The following is a 26,115-nucleotide window of genomic DNA, read 5'->3' as shown; positions in this document are numbered from 1 at the left end:
GTTCCCCTTAATGGAGTCTATAGGTCCTCAGTGTGAAGATGGAGAAGGCGGCACCACATCCGCTCAGCGCGGCACACGAGGGAGCGTTTGACTGACAGACGCCGGGAACGGCCGTTTAATTAGATTTGCTCTATTTACAACAATTCATCATCTGGCTGACAGTTCTAGCGGAATGAGGCTTCAGGCCACATTAAACTCGTAGGGAGGAGGCTCCACCGCCACCGGAGAGGGCGTCCGGAGACCTTCGCAGGATCCTAGAGTCCCCGCCTGGCAAAACACGACTTCGGATCTTACAGGATTTAAAGGTAAATGCAGATTTTGCTGCTGTACTCACCTCCTTTCCAGAGCTGTCCTCTGCAGGCTCAACCCACCGCTGACCCGACTATGTGTGAGCTCTGGGTGTCATTGACCCACCCCTTGGGGGGTGCAATATGATGGAAGAATGATGGCCATTGGCTGAGCCCATTCTCATTCAGGAGAGAAAGATGACCCCGAGCATCATGTGAGCAGCCAGGTGAGTGAACTCATCTCACCAGGACAGGAAAGAAGGGCGATGTGGTCACCAGGACAGAAAAGAAGGGCAATGTGGTCACCAGGACAGGAAAGAAGGGCGATGTGGTCACCAGGACAGAAAAGAAGGGCAATGTGGTCACCAGGACAGGAAAGAAGGGCGATGTGGTCACCAGGACAGGAAAGAGGGGCGATGTGGTCAACAGGACAGGAAAGAAGGGCGATGTGGTCACCAGAAGAGGAAAGAAGGGCGATGTGGTCACCAGGACAGGAAAGAAGGATGATGCCGTCACCAGGACAGGAAAGAAGGGCGATGTGGTCACCAGGACAGGAAAGAGGGGCGATGTGGTCACCAGAAGAGGAAAGAAGGGCGATGTCGTCACCAGGACAGGAAAGAAGGGCGATGTGGTCACCAGAAGAGGAAAGAAGGGCGATGTGGTCACCAGAAGAGGAAAGAAGGGCAATGTGGTCACCAGGACAGGAAATAAGGGCGATGTGGTCACCAGAAGAGGAAAGAAGGGCAATGTGGTCACCAGAAGAGGAAAGAAGGGCGATGTAGTCACCAGGACAGGAAAGAAGGGCGATGTGGTCACCAGGACAGAAAAGAAGGGCAATGTGGTCACCAGGACAGGAAAGAAGGGCTATGTGGTCACCAGGACAGGAAAGAAGGGCTATGTGGTCACCAGAAGAGGAAAGAAGGGCAATATGGTCACCAGGACAGGAAATAAGGACGATGTGGTCACCAGAAGAGGAAAGAAGGGCGATGTGATCACCAGGACAGGAAAGAAGGGTGATGTGGTCACCAGAAGAGGAAAGAAGGGTGATGTGGTCACCAGGAGAGGAAAGAAGGGCGATGTCGTCACCAGGACAGGAAAGAAGGATGATGGCGTCACCAGGACAGGAAAGAAGGACGATGTCATCACCAGGACAGGAAAGAAGGACGATGTGGTCACCAGGACAGAAAAGAAGGGCAATGTGGTCACCAGGACAGGAAAGAAGGGTGATGTGGTCACCAGGACAGGAAAGAAGGGCGATGTGGTCACCAGAAGAGGAAAGAAGGGCGATGTCGTCACCAGGACAGGAAAGAAGGGCGATGTGGTCAACAGGACAGGAAAGAAGGGCAATATGGTCACCAGGACAGGAAATAGGGACGATGTGGTCACCAGAAGAGGAAAGAAGGGCAATATGGTCACCAGGACAGGAAATAAGGACGATGTGGTCACCAGAAGAGGAAAGAAGGGCGATGTGGTCACCAGGACAGGAAAGAAGGGCAATATGGTCACCAGGACAGGAAAGAAGGGTGATGTGGTCACCAGAAGAGGAAAGAAGGGTGATGTGGTCACCAGGAGAGGAAAGAAGGGCGATGTGGTCACCAGGAGAGGAAAAAAGGGCAATGTGGTCACCTGAAGAGGAAAGAAGGGTGATGTGGTCACCAGAAGAGGAAAGAGGGGCGATGTGGTCACCAGGACAGGAAAAAAGGGCAATGTGGTCACCTGAAGAGGAAAAAAGGGCAATGTGGTCACCAGGACAGGAAAGAAGGGCGATGTGTTTACCAGAAGAGGAAAGAAGGGCGATGTGGTCACCAGAGGAGGAAAAAAGGGCGATGTGGTCACCAGAAGAGGAAAGAAGGGTGATGTGGTCACCAGGACAGGAAGGAAATGACTGCAGAACACAAGAATGGAAAGGAGTCCCCAGATCCCGTAACAATTTAAAACATGTCAGCAATGATTTTGAAGCTGGACGTCATTCAACCCTGAAGACTAAGGACATCTTGTCACGAAGGAGAGGTACTGCACAGCGGACAGCTCTGGATTTAAGGTGAAGATGGTAGCCTGAGCTACTTCTCTTTTTTTATCACTTTCTGCTTTAAAGCGGATGTCCACTGAAATTTTTTTTATTAAAAGCCAGCAGCTACAAATACTGCAGCTGCTGACTTTTAATATTAGGACACTTACCTGTCCTGGAGTCCAGCGCCGTCCGCAGCAGAGGGCGAGCGATCGCTCGTCACTCTGCTGCCCCCCCGCCATCCTCGGTGAGGGAACCAGGAAGTGAAGCGCTCCGGCTTCACTGCCCAGTTCCCTACGGCGCATGCACGAGTCGCGCTACGCCTGCCGATTGGCTCCCGCTGTGTACTGGGAGCCGAGTGTTCCCAGAACACAATGGGGGGACGGGAGGTGACGTCATGCCCGCAGTTTACCCGAGACTGTTACCCGAGACTGTGTGGCCGGAAGTGGGCGCAAATACCTGTCTTTAGACAGGTATCTGCACCCCCCTCCCCCCTGAAAGGTGTCAAATGTGACACTTTAGGGTGGAGCTCCGCTTTAAGTAGAAAAATTGTGCCCAGGGCTGGGCTGGAAGATTTTGTGAATGTTGGATCCGGATCACCGGAGATGTGGAGAGATCTATACATTTCCAGCAACAGACGAGCCGCCCACCAGAAAGCCATTGCTGGGAATTGAGAAAGGAAAGTATCAGCATTGCCCGTGGCAACCAGAGCGCTGCCGCATCCCGAGGTAAAACCAGGACAGCTGGAATCTAATTGATGGCCACGGGCAGCACTCATCTCTGCTTGATGTATCCTATATAATTACCATGGAGGCACTACGGGCCCCACACAGAAGGGGCCACGCGTCTCCACATCCCTGCACAATGCACGTGTCACCGGTGTCCCCTCCACGTCTGACCCCACTTCATGGTGAAATGGAGGGTTACGTCCAGATTGGATTCATTAACAGTGCTAATGGCTTCTAATTGAATATTAAAAGCTCAGCGTGCGGCTCGGAGTGGCGATTAATGACGGATTTGATGCATTTAATCTACACAAAATCAAAGTCAATTAAATCAAAAAAATCTTCCATGTAAATGAGGAGAAATCATCTTTAAATAGAACATTTCAGATGACGTCTTCTCTATTTTTAGAAGATGGAATATCTAGATGCAGTTTTTCTCATTACCCGCCGAGGACCATCCTCACCCACCACATCATAGCCCTGCATTGTAAATGATGACACTAAAGGACCGCCCACAAAATCCAAAGCACCAGAGGTGGCAGGACAGCACCTAAGCCCGCCATAGTAATGGGTGCAGGGGTGGCCCACTGCACAGTTTTTTTTTACCTCTTCTAGCCCGGAGTTGGGCTTTAGGAACCCTAAAACTTTTTTGGGTGGGACTTATGACGTAAATTCTGTCTAGGGGTGGACAGTACCTTGTTTCTTGGTTGTTCTGATTGGTGGATGTTTATTTAAATATTTTGCTGTACACTTATCACACGCCTGATGAAGGGGTCCCGCGTGACTCCGAAACGCTGCACTCTCTTGTTTGTGATCAGACTTCAATTAGGCCGATTGGACTCTGTGACGGGAGTCATTTTGGGTGGGGGGCTTGTGGAACTCAGCTTACCTTGGAGAGCTCTGGAAACATTGGCCCGGATTCACAGACAGCGGCGCACATTTATGCCGCCGTAGCGTATCTCCTGTACGCTACACCGACGCAGCGCAGAGAGGCAAGCACTGAATTCACAAAGCCAGTGCTCCCAAAACTGCGCTGGGTTTCCTAGCCGGCGTAGGTGGAAGTGGGTGTGAGCCATGCAAATGAGGCGTGACCCCATGCAAATGATGGGCTGAGCGCCAGACAGATACGTATAACGAACGACGCATGCGCCGTCCAGTGGACGCATCCCAGTGCGCATGCTCAGAATCACGTCGGATCTACTCCCTAAGATACGTCAGATCACTGCCTATGGCGTGAACGTAACCTACGCCCAGCCATATTCACGTACAACGTAAAATACGACGGCTTGAGTTCCCTGGTGCAGCCCTTTGCAAGGATGCTGTTGAGTTACACCTCCTTTATGGGGCATAACTTTACGCCGAACGTATGACTTTACGCGCACTGCGTCGGACGGACGGACGTTCGTGAATCGGCATATCTCCCTCATTTGCATATGTGAATATAAAATCAATGGGAGCGCCAAATACGTCCAGCGTAAATATGCGCTCACTCTACCCCGGCGTAGGCACGTTACGTCGGCGCACAGATACGACGGCACATATTTGCACTTACATATCTCGAGATACGTCGGCGCAAGTGCTTTGTGAATCCGGGCCTTTGTGTCTAGCTTTCTCAGGCCCCTCCTATGTGTAAATCACTCTGTGTCCATTAGGGGCACAGGGTGTCCGAGAAATCCAGTCTGATCTGTACTAATCGGACTCACGGTACAGCCACATTGGAATGCTGTGTGTTTATATTATATATATTGTATATTGTCTCATTTTGTTGTGTTCTATTTGCTGTGATGGTTTGGGGTGTGACTGTATTCTATTGTGGTGTCTGTCTCAAATATTATGGGATGTGTAAGTATGTTTGCTGTGAGGAAAGAGGGAGGGGGGCTCCTCCAGCAGCCCCCCTGCTGATGAGGCTGTTTACTGATGAGAAGTTTGAACACACCTGACCTGTGTGTCTAATTGTCATTGGACAGTTTACCCTGCCCTGAATCCAAGGGTTGGGAGGGGGAAGTGTCTCAGAGTGATGCATCTGTAAAACATGTGCTTGCTGGTTTTTACCCTACACTGAAGTACGGCTGGTGACTGGGTGGGCTGGAGAGTCTTGGATAGTGCTGGTTCTGGACAGAGGAAGCATTGACGGCGGACATAGTCCTGTTTGAGGATGAGGGTTTGTCACAGGGCCGATCCCAGTTCTCCGAGGGGGGGATCACAGTTCTTCGAGGGGGCAATCCCAGTTCTCTGGGGGGGCCGATCCCAGTTCTCTGGGGGGGCCGATCCCAGTTCTCCGGGGGGGCGATCCCAGTTGTCCCGGGGGCGATTCCAGTGCTCTGATTGGGCTGATCTCGGTTCTCTGATTGGGCTGATCCCGGTTCTCTGATTGGGCTGATCCCGGTTCTCTGATTGGGTTGATCTCGGTTCTCTGATTGGGCTGATCTCGGTTCTCTGATTGGGCTGATCCCGGTTCTCTGATTAGGCTGATCCCGGTTCTCTGATTGGGCTTATCCCAGTTCTCTGATTGGGCTTGTCCCGGTTCTCTGATTGGGCTGATCCCGGTTCTCTGATTGGGCTGATCCCGGTTCTCTGATTGGGCTGATCCCGGTTCTCTGATTGGGCTGATCTCAGTTCTCTGGACTGATCTCGGTTCTCTGATTGGGTTGATCTCAGTTCTCTGATTGGGCTGATCTCAGTTCTCTGATTGGGCTGATCCCGGTTCTCTGATTGGGCTTATCCCAGTTCTCTGATTGGGCTTATCCCAGTTCTCTGATTGGGCTTATCCCAGTTCTCTGATTGGGCTTATCCCAGTTCTCTGATTGGGCTGATCCCGGTTCTCTGATTGGGCTGATCCCAGTTCTCTGATTGGGCTGATCTCGGTTCTCTGGACTGATCTCGGTTCTCTGATTGGGTTGATCTCAGTTCTCTGATTGGGCTGATCCCGGTTCTCTGATTGGGCTGATCTCAGTTCTCTGATTATGCTGATCTCGGTTCTCTGATTGAGCTGATCTCGGTTCTCTGATTGGGCTGATCTCGGTTCCCTGATTGGGCTGATCTCGGTTCCCTGATTGGGCTGATCTCGGTTCTCTAAATGGGCTGATCTCGGTTCTCTGATTGGGCTGATCTCAGTTCTCTGATTGGGCTGATCCCGGTTCTCTGATTGGGCTGATCTCGGTTCTCTGATTGGGCTGATCTCAGTTCTCTGATTGGGCTGATCTCGGTTCTCTGAGGGTTCGTCACAGACTCAATTTGAAGATCTGAGGTGTGCTGGCAAATATCTACACTAACCCTAAAACAAAAAAAATCTCCATTCTTCTGTTTGCCGGTCCCTACAGATAAATATAAATCACATGACACAAGGGGTGGAGCTTATAGAAAAGGGCCCCAGCCACAAGAGTGACTTCACTCGATGCCATTGACTTCACAATATACAAGTTGTAGAGGAGTCGGAGTTCCTCCTTAAGCCCCCATGATAATGAGGTCGGAATATTCAGGTCTTCCTCTGAGGAGAGATACAAAGTCATGAATCACACATCTTTCTTCTTTGTTCCCTCTCCGTTTACATTCATTATCCCCATGTGGTGCTGCAGCATTGGAGATAGACAGTGTTTCCTTTCAAGCGCTTCCCGTGAAGAACACAGCGCTCCCCCCAATTATCATATTTCCACACTGAAAACCGGGATGCCGATTTGCTCGCTCTTTGTTGTGACAGCGTTTGTCTTCGCACAGCTGTGCCGACCTTATAAGGCAACAAGACTTGTCATCCAATTAAGTCCTGCCGGACTTCTTTCTTCTCCTCTGCCCCCCCCCCCCCTTTGCATCTTTATCTCTGACTTCAATATTCATGTCTTCCATCCTCAACCTTATTATGCAGCTTCTCCACTGCACAGAAGAGGAAGATTGTCTTCTTCTTCGACTTTAACAAATATTCAACTTGATTGGCTTCTCTGGCTTTTCATGGAGCCCATCTGCGCTGGGCCAAGAAGGAAGAGGAGCAGCTGCTCTATTTCGCACGTATGTTCGGCGTACAGAAAGGGAAGAAAGAGAAGGCAGATTTGGGAAGCAAGTCAATGGAAGAAAATAATTATCTCCTACGCCTTGCGAGAAAAGATTCTGGCATTAAAGAGAACATATACTGTATATTGATTCTTTACAGGGAGCAACCCTAACGTACTATATATGGTAAAAAGTATGTGAACCCCAATCCAATGATGGAGTTCAGGTGTCTCCAGTGAAGGGTCCTGGTAATCCTCCATCATATAAAGACATTGTAGACAGTTGTGCTCTTCCAGCCTTGTGGTAACAGTTTGGTAAAGACCCTTTTCTGTTCCAGCATAACTGTGCCCCCCCCCCCCGTGTACAAAGCCAGCTCCATAAAGACATGGTGAGACCAGTTTGGTGTGGAGGAACTTGAGTGTCCTGCACAGAACCCCAACCTCATCCCTACTTTTGGAAGATTACATAGCCCTGACCTCATCCCTACTTTTGGAAGATTACAGAGCCCTGACCTCATCCCTACTTTTGGAAGATTACAGAGCCCTGACCTCATCCCTACTTTTGGAAGATCTTTGGTATAAGGTCTTTGTAACTGAATGGCCCGTGATACCCAGAGACTTTTGAAGGATGTGGGGTACTCCTGTGCCAGCTTCACTAATGACTCTTGGGTCTAGGGTCATCCTATGTCCAGTAGGGGCATAGGATGACTGAGAAATGATATCATGAATTACATGAGATGGGACAATAATGATAAGTCATGTATTGCAGGAGATCTTGGAATATTACAAGTTGTTTGTTTTTTCTGACCCCAACAGGTCAATAGAGTGACTCATTCAATGTGTAACATAGACTGTTGAGATGCTAATTAAGTCCACCTGGCTGTAGTGATGGGGCTTGCTGTGATTGCATTCTGTTGTCCATTGTGCCAATTCAGTCTGCTCCTAAGATATTTCATTGTGTATGCTAATGACGCTGTTTTGTGTGAAAATACTATTGATAATAGATGTGGAATGTGACCTGTCAGCTGTAGTAATTAACTCCTGTAGATTCGGTGCCAGAGAGTCTGTCTGGGATGTGGATTGAGGAGGACTCGTTAAGCACCCATTGTGTGATGTTTTGGGTGGAGTGTTTCATTGTCCCTGTGATTACTGCAGCATGCTTTCTAACTGTATAAAAACCTGAGAGTTTACCATTGGGTTGGTGGAATGGAATATCGTTACGGGTGTTAACCCCTGACCGTTACAGTCTTCTCATCCAACATTAGTACCCGACCTCAACCCAGAACTCTCCAAGGTAAGCTGAGTTGCACAAATCCCCCCACCCAAAGTGACTCCCGTCACACAACCACTACAGATGTTCAGTATCTATACAATCATTGAAGCTGGACTGTACAATTGTGTTACATGGTCCAATGGCACCAACATCCCCTGAGGACACAACGCAGTTATAAGGGGGAGTCAGATCCAGGAAACACCCCCATCTGCTGAGCCACCAGGGACACCTAATGTGCTGCAGTCTGCTGAAAAAACAATGATCCCGGAGACCGCATTGTGTATAATACTTCCAATATTACCCCTTCCCCCAAAGTATCTATAGGTAGGGGCTTCCAGATTCCGATAAGCCCCCCGCTCGCAGACCCCCACAACCACCGGGCAAGGGTTGTGGGGATGAGGCCCCTGTCCCCGTCAACATGGGGACATGGTGCTTTGGACACCAAAGCACCCTCCCCATGTTGAGGGCATGTGGCCTGGTCCAGTCAGGAGGGGGGGGGGGCGCTGTCGTCCCCCCTCTTCCTGCGGCCTGCCATGTTGCATGCTCGGATAAGGGTCTGGTATGGATTTTTGGGAGGACCCCCACACCATTTTTTTTATTTTGGTGCAGGTTCCCCTTAAAATCCATACCAGACCTGAAGGGTCTGGTATTAAATTGGGGGGGGGGGACCCCACGTAATTTTTTTTGAAAATTTGGGTTCGGTGCTGTTTTTTTCAATGACTTTTATCTAAATTGCCAGGACCGACAATTCATTAATAGCCGCGAGTAGTTTTAAAAGACCTTTTTTCTTTAGAAATTACATTTTGTGTACGGACAGTTCTAAACATGGAAATCATGCGCTACTTACAGGCATACTATATATTAAAATCACTGCTCCCGAATTGATACATGTCCCCTGGGGCAGGACCCGGGTCCTCAAACACTCACCTGGGGCAGGACCTGGGTCCCCAAACACTCCCCTGGGGCAGGACCTGGGTCCCCAAACACTCCCCTGGTGCAGGACCTGGGTCCTCAAACACTCCCCTGGGGCAGGACCTGGGTCCTCAAACACTCCCCTGGTGCAGGACCCGGGTCCTCAAACACTCCCCTGGGGCAGGACCTGGCTCCCCAAACACTCCCCTGGGGCAGGACCTGGCTCCCCAAACACTCCCCTGGGGCAGGACCCGGCTCCCCAAACACTCCCCTGGTGCAGGATCCGGGTCCTCAAACACTCCCCTGTGGCAGGACCCGGGTCCCCAAACACTTTTTAGGACAATAACTTGCATATTAACCTTTAAAATTAACACTTTAGATTTTTCATGTTCGTGTCCCGTGACTTTAACGGTGTTCAAACAAATTTTTTGCCTGTTCGCATGTTCTGCTGCGAACCAAACCGGGGGGGGGGGGGGGGTGTCCGGTTCATCCCTAAAAACCAGACAGGTTTGGAGCTTTTTTCCCTTAATAAATAAAATTATCATTTGAAAACTGCATTCTGTATTTCCTCGGGTTCTCTCTGTCAGAGTAACGTTCATGTGATGATCGGAATCATTGAACTGACAAATATGCAAAACAATAAAAAAAAAAAAAAATCAGGAAGGGAGCAAATACTTTTTCACAGCGCTGTAAATACCATATAGCCAGTGGCAGCGCTGATTGGAGAGATCATTTCCCAACAGGCTGGTTGTTCACAAGTCGACCGATTAATAGGTAGACTCGCGTACAACCAGCCTGCCCACACATGCACGGAAATCTGTCCGCTCCCCGCTGAATTCTGATCCATGTATGGCCGGCTTGAGGCAGAAATCTTTTGTTGCGGCTGCTTCATTGTCAGCGGCATTCATCAAATCACACCGATCGCTTTTTATAACAGACATTTCGAAGACGTAGAAGGAGGCATGAAATCCCCAGACAGACATCCCGCCGATCATTTCCCGCCATAAATACACATTTCAGCAATAAGAACCCAGAGCTCGGCATTTTCCTGCATCATTTCACCAAATTCATTGATTTCCTGAAGTGTGCCGATTTACGTCCCGGCACGGCGCTTCTCTCCGCAATCCCCTCATCAGAGACCTTTCCAAGAAATGCCGCTTTCCTAAATCGCAGACGTGCGAGCCGCGAGGTGCAGAACATGAAGTCTGACTATTGTTCAGGCAGCTGATTGCGCTGCGTACTTGTCACCCATAATTGTGCTGCCACTTGAAATTTCTCAACAAAACGCGCCGGGCGGATGGAAGGGAAGAACGAGTTTTATTTTATGAAGCCGGAGAGATTCCCGTTCCGCCGCAACTCCTTCCACCATCTTAAATTCTCCAAGTCACTTCTTCAGTTCTAATGAGTGTCAGGAGGTCCCCCAAATATCCTACACAGGGGGCCCCAACACCTTCATCCAATTACCATGGGAGGTGTAGATGTGGGTTGTCCAAATACAGAATGGGAGGGGCAAATGTTTGGGACCCCCCCTGTTCTACTTACATAATCCCATCCTGTAACTAGACAACCGTCTGCCTTGACACATCCCATGGGGATTGGATTAAAGTGGTTCCAAAACTCTAAAATTAAAAATAAACCAATCATATCCTTCTATAGCTGTCCATGTTTCCCTATGAGACTGTGTAGAGGGGGGTGTGTCCATTCCCTCAGGTCTCACATTACACCTGGCTCTATGCTGTGCAGTGTGTGAGGTCAGATCCTGCAGACCAACACCAGACACTATGGCCCGGATTCACATACATCGGCGCATCAGCCCATCGCAGAACCGAGATCAGCCCATCGCAGAACCGAGATCAGCCCAATCAGAGAACCGGGATCAGCCCATCGCAGAACCGGGATCAGCCCATCGCAGAACCAAGATCAGCCCAATCAGAGAACCGGGATCAGCCCATCGCAGAACCGAGATCAACCCAACCAGAAAACTGAGATCAGCCCATCGCAGAACCAGACCCAGCCCATCGCAGAACCAGGATCAGCCCATCGCAGAACCGAGATCAGTCCATCGCAGAACCGAGATCAGTCCATCGCAGAACCGGGATCAGCCCATCGCAGAACCGGGATCAGCCCATCACAGAACCGAGATCAGCCCATCGCAGAACCGGGATCAGCCCATCGCAGAACCAAGATCAGCCCAATCAGAGAACCAGGATCAGCCCATCGCAGAACCGGGATCAGCCCATCGCAGAACCGAGATCAGCCCAATCAGAGAACCGGGATCAGCCCATCGCAGAACCGAGATCAACCCAACCAGAAAACTGAGATCAGCCCATCGCAGAACCGGGCCCAGCCCATCGCAGAACCAGGATCAGCCCATCGCAGAACCGAGATAAGTCCATCGCAGAACCGGGATCAGCCCATCGCAGAACCGGGATCAGCCCATCGCAGAACCGGGATCAGCCCATCGCAGAACCGGGATCAGCCCATCACAGAACCGAGATCAGCCCATCACAGAACCAAGATCAGCCCAATCAGAGAACCAGGATCAGCCCATCGCAGAACCGGGATAAGCCCATCGCAGAACCGGGATAAGCCCATCGCAGAACCGGGATCAGCCCAATCAGAAAACTGGTATTGCCCCCCCCGGAGAACTGGGTTCGGACCATCAGGGAACTGGGATCAGTCCAATCAGAGAACCGGGATCAGCCCAATCAGAGAACCGGGATCAGCCCAATCAGAGAACTGGGATCAGCCCAATCAGAGAACTGGGATGAGCCCATCGCAGAACCGGGATCAGCCCATCGCAGAATCAGGATCAGCCCAATCAGTGAACTGAGATCAGCTCAGAGGAGAACTGAGATCAGCCCAATCAGAGAACTGGGATCAGCCCAATCAGAGAACTGGGATCGCCCCCACCCCCCGGAGAACTGGGATCGGACCATCAGGGAACTGGGATTGCCCCCCCCCCCCGGAGAACTGGGACCCCCCCCAGGGAACTGGGATCGCCCTCGGAGAGAACTGGGATCGCCGCCCCCAGAGAACTGGGATCGCCCTCCTCCCCTAGAGAACTGGAATTGGCCCCATCGGAGAACTGGGATCGCCCCCCTCAGTGAACTAGAATCGCCCCCCCGTCAGAGAACTGGGATCGGCCCCCCACCAGAGAACTGGGATCGCCCCCCCCGCCAGAGAACTGGGATCGGCCCCCCGCCAGAGAACTGGGATCGGCCCTGTGACAAACCCTCGTCCTCAAACAGGACTATGCCCGCTATCAATGCTTCCTCTGTCCAGAACCAGCACTATCCAAGACTCTCCAGCCCACCCAGTCACCAGCCGTACTTCAGTGTAGGGTAAAAACCACCAGACTACTTTTATATAAGTACATGTTACAAAGATATACAACTCCGAGACACTTCCCCCCACCCTTGGACCCAGGGCGGGCCAAACTGTCCAATGACAATAGACACACAGGTCAGGTGTATTCAAACCTCTCATCAGTAAAGTCTTATCAGCAGGGGGCATCCATCCCATAATATATCCATCCCATAATATACGTTTCTTCCAAGGCAGACAGTCACAAACAATGGAATACAACCACACCCCAAACAATCACAGCAACGAGTCTATAACAGCATGAAACAACACACAATATATAAATATATACAGCATTGAGTCTGACTAGCACAGATCATAGTGGGGTTCTCACTCACCCTGTGCCCCTATTAGAGACACAGAGTGATCTACACTTAAGAGGGTCCGGAGAAGCTGGACAAGGAGCCTCCAGAGCTCTCCAAGGTAAGCTGAGTTGCACAACCCCCCCCCCCCCCCCCAAAGTGACTCCTGTCACAGGCCCCATTGGGGAATAGGGACATGTTCTATTACTTCCTGTTCTCTATGACTGAGAGTGGGGATAGACCAGCAGCAGAAGGTGACTGAGGTTCTAACCCATCCTCACTATCCAAAGCTAAAATATGACGGAGGATGGAATGGAACACGGCACTCAAATGAAAAATAACAGAAGGAAAAAAATAGGAAGCCGCAATCAGGAGATGAGAAGGTGGCAGACTGATCCCTCAGAGCTTCAGAACAAAGTTCTGCGCTTCCGGGGTGTTCTGACCGCATCTGCAGCCAGGAAGACGTCTCACATCTTCACTTTGATACCTTCATCACTCCGAGCCAAATCCCAGAATGAAGAAGAGGGAGCGGGACGGGTTCCCTTTGAACTCCTTCTGTACAGCGAGGGGATGGAAAGTGAAGGAACATCGTGTGCTAGAAAAAAAACAATCCTGTATACAAGATAAATAGAGCTCAGTCTCCGTATGTAGACCGGTCAGGGGACCGTATACTATGGGGGGTGGGAGATCTATCTATATATATAAAAACAACATACACAGAGTATATACAGAATATGTACTGCTGCATATCCAAGGTCGTGTTCTCTGGGGTGGGCTGCACATCGAAGAGCGTGTTCTATGGGATGTGCTGCACATCAAAGGGCGTGTTTTCTGGGGTGGGCTGCATATCAAAGGGCGTGTTCTCTGGGGTGGGCTGCACATCAAAGGGCGTGTTCTCTGGGGTGGGCTGCATATCAAAGGGCGTGTTCTCTGGGGTGGGCTGCACATCAAAGAGCGTGTTCTCCTGCGTGGCCTGCACATCAAAGAGCGTATTCTCTGGGGTGGCCTGCACATCGAAGAGTGTGTTCTATGGGATGGGCTGCACATCAAAGGGCGTGTTCTCCTGGGTGGCCTGCACATCAAAGAGCATGTTCTCTGGGGTGGCCTGCACATCGAAGAGTGTGTTCTATGGGATGGGCTGCACATCAAAGGGCGTGTTCTCTGGGGTGGGCTGCACATCAAAGGGCGTGTTCTGCAGGGTGGGCTGCACATCAAAGGGTGTGTTCTCTGGGGTGGGCTGCACATCAAAGGGCGTGTTCTCTGGGGTGGGCTGCACATCGAAGGGCATGTTCTCTGGGGTGGGCTGCACATCAAAGAGCGTGTTCTCTGGGGTGGCCTGCACATCGAAGAGCGTGTTCTATGGGATGGGCTGCACATCAAAGGGCGTGTTCTCTGGGGTGGGCTGCACATCAAAGGGCGTGTTCTCTGGGGTGGGCTGCACATCAAAGGGCGTGTTCTCTGGGGTGGGCTGCACATCAAAGGGCGTTTTCTCTGGGGTGGGCTGCATATCAATGGGCGTGTTCTCTGGGGTGGGCTGCACATCAAAGGGTGTGTTCTTTGGGGTGGGCTGCACATCAAAGGGCACGTTCTCTGGGGTGGACTGCACATAGAAGGGAGTGTTCTCTGGGGTGGGCTGCACATAGAAGGGAGTGTTCTCTGGGGTGGGCTGCACATCGGGGAGGTGACCAAGCCGTACTGCTTTGATTACAGTATAGAAAAGTCTGGTCATCACCACGTCGGGCATGTCTGTGTTCCTCTCAGCCATTATTACAAATCATTCATCAGGCCTTGAGATTTATTTCACTTGTGTATTTAGTGGTTTGCCTGGAGTTCATCTAATAGACCTGTTATCACAGATATATATTGTAACGGTCAGGGGTTAACACCGTTTACGATATTCCATTCCACAAACCCAAGACAGCTTATCCAACACTCCACCATCCAGCAGACACGATCCATAAGAATTCCCCAGAATAACGAGACACAAGCTCTGTTCTCTGGGTCCAAACGAATTAATACTTTAATGGTAAACTCAGCTCTTCTTATACAGTTAGCAACCAAATCTGGACAATGACTCAACTCCACCCACAACATGACACAAGGAACTTCAATACACATTCCTTTAGATGTAAGTCAGACTTTCTGGCACCGAATCTACATGAACTAATTACTAGTCATTACCCAGACATTCTGACTCCGCGACAAGCTATTCTCACCTGATACACAATACACATTCCTTTAGCGGACATAAGTCAGACATCTGGGGCCAGATTTTACGTACGAGCACGTAACATTGTGCGGGCGTAGCGTATCCTATTTACGCTACGCCTCCGCAACTTGGACGGGCAGGTGCAGTATTCACAAAGCACTTGCTGCGTAAGTTGCGGCGGCGTAGCGTAAATTGACCGGCATAAGCCCGCCTAATTCAAAATAGGCTGGTAGGGGGCGTGTTGTATGTAAATTAATCGTGACCCCACGTAAATGACACGCCTAACGAATGGCAAATGCGCGCGCATGCTCAGTATCACGTCAAATTTACTCCATAAGATACGCCAGGCCCAATGCCTGTGACGTGAACGTAACCTACGCCCAGCCCCATTCATGTACGACGTACGTAAACGACATAAAAAGATACGCTTGCCGACGTCCATACTTTGCATTACCTACGCCTCATATAGCAGGGGTAACTTTACGCCGGACGTAAGCCTTACGTAAACGGTGTAGCGGCCGCAAGTACGTTCGTGAATCGGCGTATCTACCTAATTTACATCTTCGACGTGTAAATCTACGGAAGCGCCCCTTGCGGCCAGCGTAAATATTGCACCCAAAATACGACGGCGTAGGAGACTTACGCCGCTCGTATCTTGGCCAAATCTATGCGTAACTGATTCTAAGAATCAGGCGCATAGATACGACGGCTCACATTCGGACTTACGACGGCGTTGGTGGAGATACGCCGTCGTAAGTCCGCTGTGAATCTGGCCCCTGACCTTTTAGATTGTGTTAATTCTCATCACATATTAGCATCAATAGAACTTTCACACAATACAGGGTTAGTTAGCATAGCACCATGAAATATCTTAGGAGACAGGCTTAATTAACACAATAGACAATAGAATGCAATCACAGCAAGCTTTCCTCACTACAGCCAGGTAGCTGGAGGCGATTAACATCAATTAACATTTTAACAGTAGCAGACTTAATTAGCACCTCAACAGTCTATGTTCCACATTGAAGGAGACACTCTCCTATTGACCTGTTGGGTTCAGAATTAACAACTTGTAATATTTCAAGATATCCTGCAATACATGAATTATCATTACTGCCCCATCTCATGTACTGTATTTTTTGGCGTATAACACTCACTTTTTTACCCTGAAAATAGAGGGTAGACTGTGCCTGCGTGTTATACGCAGGGGACTGTGTCATTTTTTTCCTGAAATTTCCCTCTTAAAGTTAGGGTGCGTGTTATACGCCTGTGCGTGTTATACGCCGATAAATACGGTAATTCATGATATAATTTCTCAGTCATCCTATTGGACATAGGATGACCCTAGACCCAAGAGTCATTAGAAAAGCTGGCACAGGGGTACCCCGCATCCTTCGAAAGTCTCTGGGTATCACGGGCCATTCCGTTACATATATATACAGGGGCTGCATCTGACTTATGTGCAGGCTCTGTGCTGTCAGCCATACCCGGACCCAGAACAAGCGGGTCGCAGGGGAGCTCAGACTTTGCTGTCTTCATGCTTGTTCCAGGTCAGTGACAGCCCTGGAACCGGCACCAGTAAAAAGCAAGTCTGCCCCAATAATTGTGTCCTGACAGCTTTTTTATCTCAAAAAAATCAAATGCAGTAAAAATATAAAAAAATGCAGCAACAGCATTAAATCCATAGAAGGTTCGCTCACCATCCGGTGCAGCTTCTCCTCCAGCTCCTGATTTATTCTCTGCAGGGACATGTAATTGGTTTGTATTCTGAAAAAAAATACAAAGAAAGAAAAAATCGATCAGAAACAACAACTTCTATTTTATATTTAAAGCGATCATGTCAGCCATTTCTAAACATTTATTACGTGTCCACTATTATCAAAAACGAAATAAAAAATAGATACCTCCCTCTCTGATTTGGTTTCACATTCTCACAAAGGGATTGATTTTGTGAACTTGTGGCTAAGCCCCGCCCCCGGCGATAAGCTTTGCCCCCCCTCCCAAGCCGCTGTGTCAGGGCGGTAAAGCCGTGGCTGAGCCGATATATATAAATGCCCCGCGGAATCTCTGTTGACAAACCTGCTTTAGATGATGAATATTCATTGCGGCGCGGTGAAATCTTTCTGGCTGGGGTTACGGCAGCGATACTTCTCGCTGGTTCCTTAATGACTTCCTGTGTCCACCAATTATTCTAAATGCCGCAGAAACAATGAATCACAGACGGGCCTGTCAGCTCTGAAAAATTCCGCCAGACGGGGATCATTAAGGTCCAGGCAGCCTGGGACGGATAATAAACGCGGACTCTGCGACAGATGATGAGGGGCGCGAGGCGCTCGTAAACATCTCACATTGATTTGCACTTTTATCGGCGGCTTAATGCCACATGGGGATAAAATAAAGCAAATTACTGTGCGTGGTAAAGGGCTCAGCCCCGTCCAATACGCAGGAGGATGACATCCCATAATATATTATACCGGGGACTACAATGTATCCAAACTGTCCAATCCACAGGAAGATGACATCCCATAATATACTATACTGGGGACTACAATGTATCAAAACTGTCCAATCCACAGGACGACATCCCATAATATATTATACCGGGCACTACAATGTATCCAAACTGTCCTATACACAGGATGATGACATCCCATAATATATTATACCGGGGACTACAATGTATCCAAACTGTCCTATACTATTACACCTGTATCTCCTCCAATGATGGCGGAACGTATGACATCACAGAGGAGGGAAGAGAAGAGGCAATAGAGGAAAATATGACATCACAGTGGGGGAAGAGAAGAAGTGATAGAGGAAAGTATGACATCACAGTGGGGGAAGAGAAGAAGTGATAGAGGAACGTATGACATCACAGAGGAGGGAAGAGAATGGTGATAGAGGAATGTATGACATCACAGTGGGGGACGAGAAGAGGTGATAGAGGAAAGTATGACATCACAGAGGAGGGAAGAGAAGAGGCGATAGAGGAAAATATGACATCACAGAGGAGGGAAGAGAAGGGGCGATAGAGGAATGTATGACATCACAGAGGAGGGAAGAGAAGAGGTGATAGAGGAATGTATGACATCACAGAGGAGGGAAGAGAAGAGGCGATAGAGGAAAATATGACATCACAGTGGGGGAAGAGAAGAGGTGATAGAGGAAAATATGACATCACAGTGGGGGAAGAGAAGAGGTGATAGAGGAATGTATGACATCACAGAGGAGGGAAGAGAAGGGGCGATAGAGGAATGTATGACATCACAGAGGAGGGAAGAGAAGAGGTGATAGAGGAATGTATGACATCACAGTGGAGGGATGAGAATAGGTGATAGAGGAACGTATGAGATTACAGTGGGGGAAGAGAAGAGGTGTGAGAGGAATGTATGACATCACAGTGGGGGGAAGAGAAGAGGCGATAGAGGAATGTATGACATCACAGCAGAGAGAAGAGAAGAGGCGATAGAGGAATGTATGACATCACAGTGGAGGGATGAGAAGAAGTGATAGAGGAAAGTATGACATCACAGTGGGGGAAGAGAAGAGGCGATAGAGGAATGTATGACATCACAGTGGGGGAAGAGAAGAGGCGATAGAGGAATGTATGAGATTACAGTGGGGGAAGAGAAGAGGCGATAGAGGAATGTATGACATCACAGTGGAGGGGGAGGAGTGTGAAGGGTTAACCCCTCGGCTCCCATTGAAGAGATTTCTCCTCATTTCCTGTCCTGTGCGTCTAATCCTTCCCCCACTCCTCTCCCCAATGGATGGATTTCTATCTGTTTTTTTTGCATGTTCTGGTTGAAAATAATAACTAACAAAATGAAGGAAAACAATAAAAAAAAAAGAAAAAATTATTATATTAGTGGTAAAAAAAAATTGCTGTACCCAAACAAAACTGACGTCCTTTTTTCCCCACAATTAGAGATTTCTTTTGGTGGTATTTGATCACCTCTGCGGGTTTTATTTATTGCGCTAAATACAAAACAGAAAAAAAAGAACGACAATTTTGAAAAAAAACAAAAACAAAATTAGTTACTTTGTGCTCTAAAACATCCAATAAAAAAAAATATGTAAAAAATCAAGTTTTTTCATCAAGTTATTCCAATATGTATTCTGCTACATGTTTTTGGTAAAAAAAAATCCCAATAAGTGAATATTGATTGGTTTGCGCAAAAGTTATCACGTCTACAAACTATGTGATATATACTGGAATTTGTATATATTTTTACTAGTAATGGAGGCGATCAGCGACTTACAGCGGGACTGCGATATTGCAGCGAACAATCAGACATCTAAGGGGCTTGTCTAACCTGCGGAGGGGGGTCGAGTAGGGAGGGGCTTGTCTAACCTGCGGAGGGGGGGTCGAGTAGGGAGGGGCTTGTCTAACCTGCGGAGGGGGGGTCGAGTAGGGAGGGGCTTGTCTAACCTGCGGAGGGGGGGTCGAGTAGGGAGGGGCTTGTCTAACCTGCGGAGGGGGGGTCGAGTAGGGAGAGGCTTGTCTGACCTGAGAAGAGGGGAGATCAGTAGGGAGGGGCTTGTCTGACCTGGGGAGGGGGGTCCAGTAGGGAGGGGCTTGTCTGATCTGCGGAGGGGGGTTCAGCAGGGAGGGGCTTGTCTGACCTGGGAAGAGGGGGGTCGAGTAGGGAGGGGCTTGTCTGACCTGGGAAGAGGAGGGCCCAGTAAGTGAGTGAGTGAGTGAGAAACTTGTAAAGCGCAACACATGCGAACTGAATCGCCTCTGAGCGAGGGCTTGTCTGACCTGGGGAGGGGGGTCCAGTAGGGAGGGGCTTGTCTGACCTGGGGAGGGGGAGGGTTGAATAGGGAGGGACTTGTCTGACCTAGGGAGGGTGAGTTGAGTAGGGAGGGGCTTGTCTGACCTGGGGAGGGGGGGGCGAGTAGGGAGGGGATTATCTGACCTGCAGAGGGAGGGTCCAGTAGGGAGGGGCTTGTCTGACCTAGGGAGGGGCTTGTCTGACCTGGAGAGGGGGGGTTGAGTAGGGAGAGGCTTGTCTGACCTGGGGAGGGGGGGTTGAGTAGGGAGGGGCTTGTCTGACCTGCGGAGGGGGGGTTGAGCAGGGAGGGGCTTGTCTGACCTGCGGAGGGGGGGTCCAGTAGGGAGGGGCTTGTCTGACCTGCGGAGGGGGGGGTTGAGTAGAGAGGGGCTTGTCTGACCTGCGGAGGGGGGGTTGAGCAGGGAGGGGCTTGTCTGACCTGCGGAGGGGGTACATTTTTATTTTATTTACAAATGTAGCAATTTAGAAATCAGATGAAAGGTTTAGCACCGGGAAACACTTTTTGAAAGATAAAAAGTGCATTTTAAATACAACTCTATGGATCAGACCAATGAGGAGGACAGAGGGACAGAGGCTCCAAACCCGGGACAGTCCCGCCAAATCCGGGACAGTTGGGAGGTATGTTGTAATGACCATATAGATGATATGTGAATACAGACTCCTCCCAGAAGTGACTCCACCCACACAGAAGGGGGCGGCGGTAAGTTGGCGGACTGACCTGCGCAGCTTCTCGGTGACTTTCTCCAGCTCCTCCTGCGCCCTCCTCAGCTCCGTCTCCAGGTATTGGCGGGTGGAATCGAACTCGTTCTCCAGCATCTCCAGCTTCTGCGTGGTGTAGGACAAACGTTTCTGCACTTCCTCCTTCTGGTCCTGCAAGCTGCTGGAAAAAGACGAGAAATTCCAAGAAATGTGATTATCGCTCCGCTCGCAGCGCCAACCACAAGACGCTCGCTGCGCGCTCCCCGCCATGCACAACGCTCATTAACTATTCATTCCTTCCTCGCCTTTAATTGGCACGACGCAGGAAATTCCTCCCCACCCCCCCCCTCCTCCTCCTTCATGTCTGCAATCGGGGGATGGTGGATGGGATTTGTGCCCCATTTGTGTCACATTAGCGGGAGATTAGTGACGGGCGAATCTGATTGGGTGGCATAGACTTCCTACAGACACGTCTAAAAATCTGCAAAACTTTAATGTGAACCCCAATGAAGTCAATGGGAAGCAAATCCTGAAAGGATTGTGGGGGGGCACTGCCAGGGGAGACATAGGAGGCACTGCCATGGGCAACATGAAGGGGGCACTGCCAGGGGAGACATAGTAGGCACTGCCATGGGCAACATGAAGGGGGCACTGCCAGGGGAGACATGAGAGGGGCACTGCCATGGAAGACATGGTGAGCACTGCCAGGGAAGACATGGGGCACTACCAGGGGAGCCATGGAATGGGGGGCACTACCAGGGGAGCCATGGAATGGGGGCACTACCAGGGGAGCCATGGAATTGGGGCACTGCCAGGGGAGATATGGGGGGGCACTACAGGGTGAGCCATGGAATGGGGTGCACTGCCAGGGGAGATATGAGGGGGGGTGCACTGCCAAGGGAGACATGGGGGAGGGGCACTGCCAGGGGAGACATGGGGGAGGGGCACTGCCAGGGGAGACATGGGGGAGGCACTGCCAGGGGAGACATTGGGGAGGGGCACTTCCAGGGGAGACATGGAATGGGGGGCACTTCCAGGGGAGACATTAAAGGAGGGGCACTTCCAGGGGAGACATTAAAGGAGGGGCACTTCCAGGGGAGACATGGAGGGGGCACTGCCAGGGGAGACATGGAGAGGGGGGCACTGCCAAGGGAGACATGGGGGCACTACCAGGGGAGCCATGGAATGGGGGCACTGCCAGGGGAGATATGAGGGGAGGGACACTGCCAGGGGAGACATGGGGGGGAACTGCCAGGGGAGATATGAGGGGGGCACTGCCAGGGGAGACATGGGGGAGGGGCACTGCCAGGGTAGACATTGAAGGAGGGGCACTTCCAGGGGAGACATGGAGGGGGGCACTGCCAGGGGAGACATTGAGGGGGGCACTGCCAGTTGAGACATGGGGGAGGGGCACTGTCAGGGAAGACATGGGGGAAGGGCACTACCAGGGGAGACATGGGCCAATGCAAACAAAAAAGTAAAAGGTCTGGTATATATCATAGATTGTTACATTGTTCCAGCTTGGACCAACTCTTTATATACCAGAATAGGGGGCCCTTCAGAAGCTGGGAACCCCTCAGGAGAGGTGACAGGACACAGAGGGGTTGGGCCCCCATAGAGGATTCGAATATCTTTCCCCTTTACATCTGAATCCACAGAGTTCCCCTTTACATCTGAATCCACAGAGTTCCCCTTTACATCTAAATCCGCAGAGTTTCCCCTTTACATCTGAATCCACAGAGTTCCCCTTTACATCTGAATCCACAGAGTTCCCCTTTACATCTAAATCTGCAGAGCTCCCCCTTTACATCTGAATCCACAGAGTTCCCCTTTACATCTGAATCCACAGAGTTCCCCTTTACATCTAAATCCACAGAGTTCCCCCTTTACATCTGAATCCACAGAGTTCCCCTTTACATCTGAATCCACAGAGTTCCCCTTTACATCTGAATCCACAGAGTTCCGTTACACTGTAAGGTGAGAAAGAGAATTACCGCTCCAGATGGAAATGATCGGTTAATCAATCGCCTCCTGGAGACCACGGGTGCTGGCAGTGCGTACAGCAGAAAACAAAACAGAAAATATTTGGACAGCCGCACTCCTGGAAAAGATTCCTGAATGGTCCTTTAATGGTAAAATGGAAAATACTACAATCCACAGCAAAAAGGTGAAAACGGGATACACAGTGCTTACACATAGCTCCACTGTAAGGGGAGGCTCTGCAGAATCTGATGTAAGGGAAAACTCTGGGGACTGATTTATGGAGGAACACTAAGAAATGTGACGTAAGGAGGGGACTCCGATGTTACTCTGCAGACTCTGGTGTAAAGGAGAACTCTGATGTAAGAGAGTCTCTGGGAACCAGAATCTCCACGTACATCATAGTTCCCAGCATTCCCCTTTAATCAGGATGTAACGGAATGGCCCGTGACACCCAGAGACTTTTGAAGGATGGGGGGTACTCCTGTGCCAGCGTCACTAATGACTCTTGGGTCTAGGGTCATCCTATGTCCCTTTTGGGCATAGGATGACTGAGAACTGACATGAAATGGGACATTAATGATAATTCAGGATCTTGGAATATTACAGGTTGTTCATTCTGACCCCAACAGGTCAATAAGAATGTCTCATTCAATGTGTAACATAGACTGTTGAGATGCTAATTGAGTCTGCTACTGTGGTGATGTGAATTGGAGCTTGGTAGCCAGTCTGGCTGCCTATTATGGGATGTTTAAGTGTCTTGCTGTGATTACTGTCTGTTGTCGATTGTGTTAATTAGGTCTGCTCCTACGACCTTTTATTGTGTATGCTAATGACACTGTTTTGTGTAAAGAGTCTATTGATAATAGATGTGGATTGAGGGGGGAACTCGTTAAGGGCCCATTGTGTGATGTTTTGGGTGGAGAGTTTCATTGTCCCTGTAGCATGCTTGTAACTGTATACAGTATAACAAGCTGAGTGTACCATTAAAGTATTCATTCGTTTGAACCAGAAAGAACAGAGCTGTGTGTCTCGTCCTTATTCTGGAGAATGGAATGGGTCCTGTCTGCTGGATTGTCGGATAAGCTATTGTGGTTGGTGGAATGGAAGATCGTAAACGGTGTTAACCCCTGACCGTCACACAGGGTTCACAGAGCCCCCCTTACATCTGAGTCTGCAGAGTTCCCCCTTACATCAGAGTCCGCAGAATTTCTACCTCACAATGCAGCCTCCCCTGTGCCCAACAATGCAGCCTCACCTGTGCCCAACAATGCAGCCTCACCTGTGCCCAACAATGCAGCCTCATATGTGCCCAACATTGCAGCCTTACCTGTGCCCAACAATGCAGCTTCACCTGTGCCCAACAATGCAGCTTCACATGTGCCCAACAATGCAGCATCACCTGTGCCTAACAATGCAGCCTCACCTGTGCCCAACAATGCAGCTTCACCTGTGCAAAGGAAGAGAGAGGAGAGCAAGAGGATTGCTGGCCGGATCATGAAAGAGCGGGGAACGTCGCTGTAACAGCTTTCATTTGAATTGTGCTCGCTGTCACACACAGTCCCGCCTCCTGGCCCGGGTACTTTAATACATGTGACACGTCCCGGCATTGGACCAGTGTTCTGTCTATCAAAGTACCTGGGCCAGGAGGCGGGGCTGTATGTGACGGCGAGCTCGGGGAACACTCTGCAATTCAAATGAAAGCTGTTACAGCGACGTTCCTCGGCTCTCCAATGATCCGGCCGGCAATCCTCTTCATCTTCTCTCTCTTCCCCTGGAAGGTCGCTGAGAGAAGGGTTCCTATTCAACCCCCCTCTGCAGTCCCCTCTCCCCTCTGTAGTCCCCCTCTCCCCTCTATATCCCCCTATCCACTCTGCAGTCCCCTCTCCCCTCTGCAGTCCCCTCTCCCCTCTCCAGTCCCCTCTCCCCTCTGTATCCCCCTCTCCCCTCTGTATCCCCTCTCCCCTCTGCAGTCCCCTCTCCCCTCTCCAGTCCCCTCTGTATCCCCCTCTCCCCTCTGTATCCCCTCTCCCCTCTGCAGTCCCCTCTGTATCCCTCTCTCCCTTCTGCAGTCCCCCTCTCCCCTCTATATCCCCCTGTCCACTCTGCAGTCCCCTCTCCCCTCTGCAGTCCCCTCTCCCCTCTGTATCCCCCTCTCCCCTCTGCAGTCCCCTCTGCCCTCTGTATCCCCCCCTCTCCAGTCCCCTCTCCCCTCTGTATCCCCTCTCCCCTCTGCAGTCCCCTCTCCCCTCTGTATCCCTCTCTCCCCTCTGTATCCCCCTCACCCCTCTGTATCCCCCCTCACCCCTCTGGATTTCTCTCTTCCCCTGCAGTTCCCCCCTCCCCTCTGCAGTCCCCCCTCTCCCCTCTGCAGTCCCCCTCTCCCCTCTGCATTCCCCTCTCCCCTCTGTATCCCCCTCTCCTCTCTGCAGTCCCCTATATCCCCGTCTCCCCTCTGCAGTCCCCTCTCTCCCCTCTGCAGTCCCCTCTGCATTCCCCTCTCTCCCCTCTGCAGTCCCCTCTCTCCCCTCTGCAGTCCCCTCTTTATCCCCCTTTCCGCTCTGCAGCCCCTCTCCCCTCTGCATTCCCTTCTCCCCTCTACCCCTCTGCAGTCCCCTCTGTATCCCCCCTCTCCCCTCTGCAGTCCCCATCTCCCCTTTGCATTCCCCTCTCCCCTCTGCAGTCCCCTCCCTATCCCTCTCTCCCCTCTGCAGTCTCCTCTGCAGACCCCTCTGTATACCCCCTCTGCATTCCTCTCTCCCCTCTGCAGTCCCCTCTCTATCCCCCTCTCCGCTCTGCAGTCCCCTCTCCCCCTCTGCAGTCCCCTCTCCGCTCTGTATCCCCCTCTCTCCGCTCTGCAGTCCCCTCTCCCCTCTACAGTCCCCTCTCCCCTCTGTATCCCCCTCTCCTCTCTGCAGTTCCCTCTATATCCCCCTCTCCCCTCTGTATCCCCCTCTCCACTCTGCAGTCCCCTCTCCCCTCTGCAGACCCCTCTGTATCCCCTGTCTCCCTTCTGCAGTCCCCATCTCCCCTCTGCAGTCCCCTCTCTGTTCCCCTCTCCGCTCTGCATTCCCTTCTCCCTTCTTCCCCCTTTGCATTTCCCTCTCCCCTCTGTATCCCTCTCTCTGCTCTGCAGTCCCCTCTGCATACTCCTCTCCCCTCTGTAGACTCCTCTCCAGTTCCCTCTGTATCCCCCCTCTGCAGTCCCCTCTCCCCTCTGTAGACCCCTCTCCCCTCTGCAGTCCCCTCTCCCCTCTGTAGACCCCTCTCCCCTCTGCAGTTCCCTCTGTATCCCGCCTCTCCCCTCTGCAGTCCCCTCTCCCCTCTGTAGACCCCTCTCCCCTCTGCAGTCCCCTCTCCCCTCTGTAGACCCCTCTCCCCTCTGCAGACCCCTCTCCCCTCTGTAGACCCCTCTCCCCTCTGCAGTCCCCTCTCCCCTCTGTATCCCCCTCTCCTCTCTGCATTTCCCTCTCTATCCCCCTCTCCCCTCTGCAGTCCCCTCTCTATCCCCCTCTCCCCTCTGCAGTCCCCTCTCCTCTCTGCATTTCCCTCTATATCCCCCTCTACCCTCTGCA

At 50.9% G+C, this 26,115-nt stretch overlaps 1 protein-coding gene across 3 annotated transcripts in view; it reads right to left on the bottom strand.

Annotated features, from left to right (window-relative positions):
* BEGAIN (brain enriched guanylate kinase associated) overlaps nt 1–26,115 on the bottom strand; it is a 91,617-nt gene that overhangs the window by 13,129 nt on the left and 52,373 nt on the right. For all 3 annotated transcript variants that reach the window (XM_040333770.1, XM_040333769.1, XM_040333771.1), the window contains 2 exons: nt 20,580–20,741; nt 16,763–16,829 (listed from right to left, as the gene is read on the bottom strand). In XM_040333770.1, the coding sequence (XP_040189704.1) occupies nt 16,763–16,829; nt 20,580–20,741 (229 nt within the window). The remainder of the gene's footprint in view (nt 1–16,762; nt 16,830–20,579; nt 20,742–26,115) is intronic.

This window comes from Rana temporaria, chromosome 13, assembly GCF_905171775.1.
Source record: "Rana temporaria chromosome 13, aRanTem1.1, whole genome shotgun sequence".
NCBI classification, from domain to species: Eukaryota; Metazoa; Chordata; class Amphibia; order Anura; family Ranidae; genus Rana; species Rana temporaria.
Note: the sequence above shows the minus strand (reverse complement) of the source record. Positions and strands in the feature narration are given on the sequence as shown.